Here is an 11,411-nt window from a genome sequence, read left to right on the forward strand (position 1 = left end):
ACTCTGCGATACACTTAATCTCAATACTCGCGCTAAAACAACACTGTAACGAATGAACGTTAACTTCAACAATACCCTGTGACTGCAGTTCAATTACTCAGTATCTACACACACATTACCTTACCCCTCTTTTATATACCAGCCTACCCTATCTAGCAAATACTAGAGCATTCGCCAAGATACGGGATAGTTCTAGAAACAAGTGGGCGTGAGAATTGTCACGTGATCTCGATGACGCAACAACTAGTTTATTCTTTCTCAATACAACTTTGCAATACACTTAATTTCCACAGTCACGCTATAACTTAAACAAACGCTATAATTCACAACGAACGATTCAAGCGCTTGACTCAATTTTCCGTATCTATCTCTGTCTGCAATTCAATACCATTGTTGCCGTCACTTCTTGGCAGTCTTATATACAAGAATACCGCACTCTAGTAAACACTCGAGCATTCACGAACCTTCGAAAATATAATGACGTGTTACTAGCGTCACGTGACTTCCGCTGTCGTAACAGAGTTTTATACCTTCTTATGCTATGATGTTTTCAAAACAAATTATAAACACTTTACTTACATTAGTTGAAGAAGCTTAAGCAGGGCCGGCTTTTGGGTAAGGTAGGCCAGGCAGCTGCCTTGCTTTTATAATTTTATTTTATTTTTGTTAGAGGACATAAGTTGCTCATATTTGCATTGAGATAAGCCTAGGGTGAAGTCAGTTCGCCATATTGAATTCAACTGAAATAAAGATTATCTATAACTTCTGTTTTGGCCGGTCCTTGCCTTAGGCCTCGCACTTGCTAATGCCGGCCCTGAGCTTAAGTTTACAGAGAAGGAGAAATATTTACATTAATACAAGACATTTATGGTTTGGGTTAAAGAAACTACCAAATCAAAAGGGGCTTATGAAAAACAGCTGCCTGATAATGGAAAACTAATTTTAACATTAAGGATTTCATTAAGTGTGTTAAGATAAGTAAAACATTCTGCTGGGGGAATGGGACCTTAAATGATGATGTAGGCAAGGCTTTGGTTGGAGTAATATTACGAGATGGATGGGCTTTTACATGTTTTCTTTTCTTCTGTTTTAACAATGTTAGCAATATTCCTGAACTTTAGCATCCAGTGGTAATTATCGGAATTGACTTGAATCCTGTAGATGTTGATCCCTTGATGGTAAATAGAAAGATTGTGAGATTAAAAACAAATAAAGCACCAGAACCAGGTAGTGTTTTTTCCAGATATGCAAGAATCTCCCCCTGAGTTTTGGTGGATCAATAGACAGTGAGTAAGTGCATGACGATTGCAGAGTTGTTAATGTTACTTATAATTTTAAAGGATGTGATAAAAGTTTCCCTGGAAATCATAAGCCAGTTAGTTTTGGTGGTGAACTTGAACTTTCAGAAAGTTTTATTAAAGTACCGCACAGTACACTGTATCAGAAGATATAAGTGTTGGAGGTTGGGGAAATACCAGTTGATTGGATTGTACGGTGGTTATGTAAAAGAAAGCTAAATGTTATTATTAATAGAATCCAGTCAAACTGGACCTTACTTTTTTTTTTATTAGAATCATGTTTCGTATTTCTGTGCATGGTCCTTTGTTCTTTCATACTTACATTAATGATATTGATAGAAGCATAATTTGTAAATTGTTAAAATTTACTGAAATTAAACTATTGGGTATTTCTAGCTGTACTGAGGCTGTATTGCAGAATGACTTGGATCAAATGGTAAGCTAGACAAATACTTGGCAAATGACATTTAATTAGAGTAATTGTAATGTAATACATTTACGTTATAATATGGATCCTGCGTTTGATATACACAGGAACTCATTCAACACCATGACTAAAGAAAAGGATCTTAACATAGCGATAGATAGATGACTTAAGCCAATCAGGCAGAAGTATGTTTCTAGCAGTAGAACTAATAGAATCATAAAGTATATGTATAAGAATATTCATTAAATATCAAAAGATGCAATTTTCTCTTTATACAAGCACTAGTTAGGCTTCACTTTGAATACTGTGTACTCTTCGTCTTAAAAAGATGTTCATATATTTGCTACTAGGGGGCTAGTAGGATAATTCTGGGAAAGTTAATTACAACTGAGATATCGGTAGAACAAAAGTCTCTGATTTATTAGAGCGATATGTTGAAGGTTATAGGACGAGGAAAACACAAGCTAGGATCCAATTATTATTTTTTTGTTGTTTTTTAATTATGCACAAAGCTACACAAGGGCTATCTGTGCTCTGCCCACCATGGGTATCGAAACCAGTTTTCTAGCGTTGTAAGTCCGCAGACATACCGCTGTGCCACCGAGGGGCAGGCTCCAATTAAGACAGTTTTGTTTTCTAACAGAGAGATTAACTCATAAAATAAGTTGCCATCAGTATTGGTCAGCATGTTTAAGAGAGGAATTGATGAACCTACGAAAAATAAAAGGCGGGTTTAAACCTTGGGATGCAAGGACAACTTTGAATAAATAATTGGCCCGGTTTTTGTTTGCATGTTATGTTATAATGTGGTATATCTGGTGAACAATCAATGTTGATATGGCCAGTTGTGAGTTGTTGAATTAATTAATGTGGTATATCTGGTGAACAATCAATGTTGATATGGCCAGTTGTGAGTTGTTGAATTAATTTTTGTTTGTTGTTAAGCACAAAGTTACATAATGAACAGTCTGTGCTGTGACTATTATGGGTATCAAACCCCAGTTTTTAGTGTTGTAAGCCTTTTGTCTTACTGCTGAAACATTGGGGATCGTTTTATTAATGAACTGGTGCCGATAAAGAAGTGTTTTATTGCACTTCTGATTCAAATTTCATTTACTAAGTTAATGTTCATTCTTACAGATTAAGGAAGCCGAATAGAATTGCATTTATATTAGACAGTGAAGCATTAGCAAGGAGCGTTTACACATTGAATGATCCAAAAATTACAGAATGAGCCTAATAAAGGATTGGGTTATTCCTGACTTTTATGACGGTATCAATAACGACATGACATTAAATACACAGGATGACAACAGCTATCTAGCGATATTTGGCACCATTTCTCCAAGAAGAGATTTGGAGACTGCAATGAGCCCAAAACCAGTTTTGTATCAAAGGGCGGATGGTGGCATTGTCATCCTGAAGTAGTCCATCAGTGCTGAATACATGAAAAGCATTATTGGGTATATTTAGTCAACAAAATGCATTGATAATCTTTGGATATCACTAGGGCCTTCAAGATAATCAAAGTTCTTGAATAATGCCACCTAAATATTTCTTAAATTATTACACATCTATAATAGCCTGACCTGTTCACAAAATGCATCGCCAGATTCTTGGGATTTTCACAATATTTCAACACTCCTATCTGCTCAAAGTACTTTGAAGATGAACCTTTAGACCACAAAACCTTCATCCAATTATCATGACACTACTCTTACGTTGTATATTTTTAGTTCTGGAAAATAGTTACAAATCATGCTGTAACTTCTTGGAAGTTACAGACATTTTTTCAATAATATATTTATTAGTGTATTGTAACTTTTAGTAAATAATTATAAGTCATGGTGTAATATACGGCTATTTATAGGTGTTCCTTCAATAATTTATCTATTAGTGTATTGTTAGCTCTAGTAAATAATCATAAGAAATGGTGTAGTATGCAACTAGTTATTCAGTAATATAGTACTGTTTACGAGTAATTTTACCCCTTCTTGTACGTCACAACGTTATGCATGACAACTTTACCACTCTGCATCACAAAATATGTATTTATAATTGTTGGTAATTTAGAGGTATTTATGAATCTTGTACATGAACGTGAACCTAGATCTGATTCTTGTATACCACAGTGCACCTAGTTTTGATTCATTTTTAACATACATGATTACCCCTTGGTGGTTAGTGGGCTTTCGACATGTTACTTTGCGGACACTCATTTCTAATTAATGTCCTTCTAGTCTGTCGCTTCAAAACTATGTATGGCTAATGCAGAGAGCCCTCGAGTAGCGTTGTACGAAATTTAAAAAATAATAAAAAATTCGGTCGATGTGCTTTTTGTTTCCGTATTTGTTCAGTGTTGTAAGTAAATTCCAGACTGAAGAGTTGAGTTTCCATACATAGGTGTCCTTTTCTATGACTTACTGTAGTCATCTAACGGCTTCTAAGGCTGTGTCTACTTAAACACCTGTCTGTATGCCCAAATCAACGAATAACAAACCAAGAAACACTGATAAAATGTAACGCTTATGTTACATAACACTTTGACAAAAAGTTTTTCGTTTATCATACGAAATAAAAAAGCAACATATGGAGCAGAAAGAAAAATCCTAAAACTTTCGTAGTTATTTTAAATCACATCATATGAAGCTTAATACACTACGAGCTGGATAAAACAACTGGCAAATTGAAAGCAATATTTAACATACAGCGTTCAAATAATAAATCAAACACATTTTCAAGCTGTAAATAGGCAGTGAATACAATTCAAGTAAATAATAACATTGTGAATTTACAAATTACAACTTTATACATGTAGCTGCCTCCTAGTGGCAGACTAATTAACAGTAAATTTTTTTTAATTATAAAGTAGCTTTCTCACTTTCCTAAGACAACCAGCTAACATTTACAGGTCCTAAATCAATGGTATATTGACTACCTACTACATTTGTATCACATTGGTTACCTCAACCTTCTGAGTAGTTTCTTGTTGCTTTACATCCAGCATGTTCGCTAAAGCAAATAAATACTCAGGTCTTTTACATCTCGAGTTTAACACACATAAAATATCAATACCGTATATACACGATTTTTACACCTGATTTATAATATCCCCTTGCGCGTTAGTTTTAGACAAAGCAAGATTTAGTCTTTTCCAGAAAAGCTTTTGTCCCACAGAATCTTCTGTCCAGTGTATGTACGTTCTTGTCTTCATTAAGTATTTCAGGTTCTTTGAAATAAGCTTCTCGTCAACTTTACTCAAACAGACCAAAATGAGCGCGTCACGACTCTCGTCCAGCAGCCGACATTGTGCCATATGAAGTTCAAACATACACCAATTACTTTTCACAAAAGAATCCGAAAGAACGAGAAGTGTCTTTCTACTTTTCGTGATTGCTTGGAGAATATTTTCGGTTATTGGTCTTCCAAGTTCAAAGTCTCTGTCGTGGATACAAACCTTAAGTTGAGTTTCATCGGTCTCTATAGTAGGCAATAGTTTACGATATACCCATTCTACCTCGGTGTTATTGTAGGAAACGAAAACGTCATAGACATAATTATTGCCTTCTTCGATCTCTCGATATCGTTTTACTTTTGTGCGTAACCAAAACCAATAGTACTTGATATACCAACGAAAGCGGTAACCGACCAGGGTTACAACCGTAATGAAACTTGCGATGCAGGTTAAAGTTGTCGATAAAATTAATACGATATTAACAAAGTGAACTCTGCAGTGGTCTGTTGGTATCTCTACACTTAGAATGGACTGACCTTCTAGTTTTTTCGTTCCTTCACAGGAATACGCTAGAGATACGTTAAGGTCTCCAATCGAAACGTTGGTACTTTTCAACCATTGTTGGAAAACGTCCATTCCGCACGTATAACAATCAAATGGGTTACGGGAAAGAATTAGATACTGCAGGTTCTGAAAATCCTTCAACATAGCTTGGGTAACGTAACTTATATCGTTGTTATCTAAATGTAGTGATATTAAATTGGATTTATTTGAAAATACAGGTTCATTCCAAGCCACTAAATTGTTGTGTGACAAGGTCAGATTTTTGAGATTTGTGCAGAAAGAGAACATTCTAGGCTGCAATAATTTTATTTCATTGTAGTCCAAAAACAAAGCTTGTAAAGAAGGCGTCATTTGAAAAGGGTAAGTATTGTTTTCTAGAACTAAGAGATTTCCTTTCAAAAAAAGGAAGTGGAGATTTTCAAGACCATAAAATGTGTAATTAGATAAATATTTCATTTTATTATCCACTAAGCTAAGAAATTGAAGAGATCGTAAGGTTTCGAATGCAAAGTCCTCTATTTCTATGTAGTTTAATGAAAGGTCTAATACCTTTAAGTTTATAAGGCCGTACAAATCATTTCTTTTGAGAGTATCATACATATAGATTTTACTAAGATAAAGTTTTTCTAAATTTACCAAAGTAGAAAACTGACGTTTTCCTAGTGCAAATCGCACTTTTTCGTTTCCGTTATCCGTCATATCAAGTTTTCGTAGATTTGTAAGCGAAACAAATTCCCCACTATCAATAGATATTATGTTGTTTCCGATAAGGTATAGTTCTTCTAATTCTGAAACATTTTGAAAACTACAAAGAAACGGAATTGAACAATAATTTAAGGAAAAAACTTTTAAAAAGGGCATATAAGGAAGTGAATAAGCAGAATTCAGGTAATTTTTATCCAAATACAAAAACTTTATGGAAGTGTTTGAAAGAGATGCGATACCGTACGAAGGAAACTTTATCAAATGGCGGAGATAACGTAGATACAATATCTGAATTTTTGTGTTTGTTAGGCCTAATGTAGTATTCTTTAACGCCTCTTCAGACATAAGGTTGTTGTCCAGATTCAATATATTCAAATTTTCAAAGACTCCTAGTGCCCCTTCTTCAACCACAGTTAAGCTACAGTTTTGTAATAATAGTTTTTTTATGGAACTGTTCTGTAAAACTTGTAAATCCTCTTTGTACAAGTCCCGAAAGTAAGAGTTGCTTGAAAGATCCAATCTCAACAAAAATCTTAGCGTAGAAAGAGCTTCTGAGATAAGTTGAAATGAAAAAATTAAATTATTAGAAAGGTTAATTTCTACTATTTTGGGCGTTTCTAAGAAGAGTAGAGGATCTAAAGTCTGTATTTTATTCTGTCTTAGATCCAAAACAAGCAAATTATACAATCCAGTAAATAGCGTTGATGTTACGTTATTGATGTTGCTTTCAATCAACCCAAGGCTGTATAAATTGTTTATACTGGAAAACAATGGACGACTTAAAAAAGGGTAATTTCCTCTTGATATGTTCAGACGTACAGTTTCTCTTGGAACGAGAGTCTCTAACTTGTAGATATCCATAATATCAACAACAATTGTTTTCCAAAGATAAAGCCTCACCCTGTAATTCTCTCTTGATTCATTATAGCATCTATAAAGAAAACTAATTTTCAAGCCTTTATTTTCATCTGTAGTATTTTTTTGCGCCTGAGGTTGAACTTCATGACAGAATAATACAATGGTGAGAGTCCAAAAGAAAATAATCCTTAGCCAGATACTTCCTGCAACACCTCCTGCAGAAAAACAACAAAAAAGTTTATATTTATTAATTAGTAACACCAAAATGTTTATTTGTAAATTTACAAATAGTCCAGTGACTTATGGATACTACGTACCATGATTTAATGATGACATTTAATTAACTAAAGAGAAGGAATTCGATTGTTCAGTTTCACGACTCAAAATAACAACGTGCTGAAATAAAAAAAAAATGGGTTTTGATACCCGTGGTGGGCACTGTACAAAGAATCAATCGCGTAGCTTCGTGTTAAATGACAAACAGGTAGACAATGAAGCTGAAATATCTAGAAAAGAACAAACACAAATGTTCCTACCTGAACTCAATATTTACCAAATAAAGTGAACGTTAAAATGATTACTCGCTAGCTAAGAATCACCAATTTAAATTCTCACTAACGTAGGTTCCATAAAATATAACTTGTATATTTTGGAATTAATGTTTCATGAACTTCTTTATCGTCAGGCTGCACAACTACATCAATTCGGAATAACCAGCGTTGACTTTAGCCTTTCCAGAACCAACTCTGTTTTTGTTTTGTTTTTTCTGGTAAAATCGGTCTACATTTGCTCCAACTCCTACAGATTTTCAGGAAATCGACACGGAGCTCAAACGAGAAAGATGATGACATCGTAAGTTTTGTAACTTAGCAACAAAATTAACAGGGTTTGGTCCGACGTGACTGTTTCTCATCCACCCACATTAAACCCATCTTGTTGTATCATTTATCCTGAAAAAAGCTAGAGGGGTGTTCTTTCTTTAGTAACAGCACTTTTCATGACTCGGCAAACGACATGGATTCAAAATTCCATGGAAGATAAGAATTAAGTTCACGGGTACTCCACATCCCAAGTTATATTCATTAAGCATCTTACACTCTCGGTGGTTATATTCTTAATTTGGTAAAACATATTTTTCAACCTATTAAAAACAAATACACGCCTTTTCCAGTCTTCTTAGTGCTAGGATTAACCTTTGCGAAGATTACAGAGACAGTTGCTTTGGCCAATTGTCACAATTATTTTTTACCTCTGTTCACCATCTGTACTGAATATTGTTTCGTAGTGTGAGAGAGACTTGTCGAAGCTAGTAAATGTTAAGAAAACTATTGTTGCCAAAATTATTAATAGCTCAACGTTTAGCGTTCTAAATCTGAGATTATTTTATCCTATAGACCACTTATAGTTCATCCTACAAAACAAAAAACAATTCCTAAAACTTATTATAAATACACTCCTGATTTTCACATCTACGGCCATTTTCGAAAAAAGGGCTTTCTAAACAGATTGCCCCCCAGTGGCACAACGGTACTTCTGCGGATTTACAACACTAGAAACCGGGTTTCGATACCCGTGGTGGACAGAGCACGATAGCCCATTGTGCTTAACTATAAACAAACAAATCTAAATAGATCACCAACATTTTCATGGTTCCATCCAAGAATATTTGTTAAAGCAAAATTATCGCACTGGTACTTGCGTAGTCACGTATTTACACACCTTTTGCGTGTTTTAAATACATATTATTAGTTTGCTGGTAAAGTTGAGTCCGTATTAATAGTAGTAGAGACGACCCACAATTCACATAATGGTTAATAATTATCTCATGTGAAGTCATGGAGCTAATAAATCAAGTAATCATATTTTACTTAAGGCCTAGCAGTTAGGGCAATAGAATCTCAATCTGCGGGTCGCGGGTTCGAATACCGTCACCGAACATGATCGCCCTTTCAGCTGTGAGGACATTATAATGTGACGGTCAATCCCACAATTCGTTGGTAAAATAGTCCAAGAGTTGGCGATAAATGATGTTACATAGCTTGCCTATCTATCTTGCCTATTCTATCACTTGAAAATTAGGGACGGATAACGCAGATAGGCTTTGGGTAGCTGTCTGCGGAATTCAACAACAAAACAGACACATTTTACTTACTATCTTGTAAGTAGTGATGATACAAGTGCGCGAAGATGTACAAATTTAAAGAGCTTTTAAGTTGTAAATCGACTGATATTTAGGGAAAGCTCACATGAAGTATTTTTCATGCTCAGTGTACATACGCCACTTCTGAGGACTGGTTGGTCACTCTAGACTTCCATTTTTTGTCCATTCTGCTAGGATAACGCACTTTTTCAAGTCTTGCAAATTTGTCTATCTATTCTGAATCTCGAGTGAATAGTCTTCGTTCTATCGTTAGACCTTCAAAAAGTAGGTTGGTTTACCATAGGCAGTTGTGTGACATTTTCCTATTGGTTGAATAGTTCATTTAAAATTTTGAAAATGGGTATCTGCATGTATAACTTTTTTGTACCGGCCTTCCTTTTTTTGGTCATAATAAATATTATCTGTTGTTTTGTTTTGTTTCGTACAGCATACACTTGGTCTAATTTTAAATCTACAACATCTATGGGCGAAATTTGAGATTAAAATGTGGGAGAGAGCAAAATTAAATATATTTCAAAAGAACAACGTTAAATTACATAACCTCCAATGTTGCACGCCTGATCTTTGAACGTACGAAATATATCAGACTGGTTGGTTTCCTGATAGCTTTCTTTTCACTGACAAAAGTTATCTTAGCGCTAACGAGGACAATTGAAGAAACCGACATTCTCTGACCAGAGCAAAAGAGCTGTTACCACGTCGACACCGACTCTAACCATAACACCAACGAGGACAACTGAAGAAACCGACATTCTATGAACAGAGCAAAAGAGCTGTTACCACGTTGACACCGACTGTAACCATAACACCAACGAGGACAACTGAAGAAACCGACATTCTCTGACCAGAGCAAAAGAGCTGTTACCACGTCCACACCGACTGTAAACATAACACCAACGAGGACAACTGAAGAAACCGACATTCTCTGACCAGATCAAAAGAGCTGTTACCACGTCGACACCGAACTGTAACCATAACACCAACGAGGACAACTGAAGAAACCGACATTCAACGATCAGAGCAAAAGAGCTGTTACCACGTCGACATCAACTCTAACCATAACACCAACGAGGACAACTGAAGAAACCGACATTCTATGACCAGAGCAAAAGACCTGTTACCACGTCGAGACCGACTGTAACCATAGCATCAATAAAGATAACCAAAGAAACACAAAAGTTTTGTAAATTGAGAAAAAGAGTTGTTACCATGATATGGAACCACAAAAATCTTAAAGCGAGGTTTACTCTTGAAACAGTGGATTATTTTCCGGTATTAAAAGGAATATCTAACATTTTTACTTTCTTCGTTGCACTCATATTTTACCAGATACGAGAAATGTATCATGGCGTTTTATTTCCCATGTTCGAAGTCCATAAGGCGAAGGGCGTTTTACATTTACGAGATTTAAAACCAGACAAGCAGGAATAAACAGGTTACGGTGTTAGCTCCCACGGCATATATCACCGAAATCTGACATGCGCAATAAAATAACAATTTAAGAATTCTACCAACTCACAAAAGTTGTTGCAACAATATCGATTAGGACTATAACTAGACCTATTTTGTTTGTTTATTTGTGTTTCGTCAAAATATTAATGTTTAACACATAATGTAGTAACGAGTGAGGCAAAGATAATATTATATTTTAGAAAAATATCTGCACTTTTTAATTAACTGGTACACGGATCCAGGGTTCTTTGTTCATTTAAGTTTCAATTCTTAGAAAGATAACTCCACTTTTCAATTAACTCGTACATGGATCCAGGGTTCTTTGTTCATTTAAGTTTCAATTCTTAACAGAAAAATAACTGCACTTTTCAATTAACTTATACACAGATCCAGGGTTCTTTGTTCATTTAAGTTTCAATTTTTAACAGAAAAATAACCGCACTTTTCAATTAACTCGTACACGGATCCAGGGTTCATTTAAGCTTCAATTCTTAACATGAAAATAACCGCACTTTCCAATTAACTCGTACACAGATCCAGGGTACTTTGTTCATTTAAGTTTCAATTCTTAGAAAAATAACTGCACTTTTCAATTAACTCGTACACAGATTCAGGGTTCTATGTTTATTTAAGTTTCAATTCTTAGAAAAATAACTGCACTTTTCAATTAACTCGTACACAGATTCAGGGTTCTATGTTTATTTAAGTTTC

At 35.0% G+C, this 11,411-nt stretch overlaps 1 protein-coding gene across 2 annotated transcripts in view; it reads right to left on the reverse strand.

The window, feature by feature from the left end:
• Window positions 1-11,411, reverse strand: part of LOC106469875 (RCC1-like G exchanging factor-like protein) — a 51,551-nt gene that overhangs the window by 34,008 nt on the left and 6,132 nt on the right. Inside the window, exon 2 of one of the 2 annotated variants that reach the window (XM_022398451.1) lies at window positions 2,721-7,302. The exons of the other annotated variant lie outside the window; for it this stretch is intronic. Coding sequence (XP_022254159.1) covers window positions 4,817-7,302 — 2,486 coding nt within the window. The 3' untranslated portion in view covers window positions 2,721-4,816. Of the gene's footprint in view, window positions 1-2,720; window positions 7,303-11,411 lie in introns of those variants that run through there. 2 annotated transcript variants of the gene reach the window in all.

Source organism: Limulus polyphemus, unplaced genomic scaffold, assembly GCF_000517525.1.
Source record: "Limulus polyphemus unplaced genomic scaffold, Limulus_polyphemus-2.1.2 Scaffold3699, whole genome shotgun sequence".
Lineage (NCBI taxonomy): Eukaryota > Metazoa > Arthropoda > Merostomata > Xiphosura > Limulidae > Limulus > Limulus polyphemus.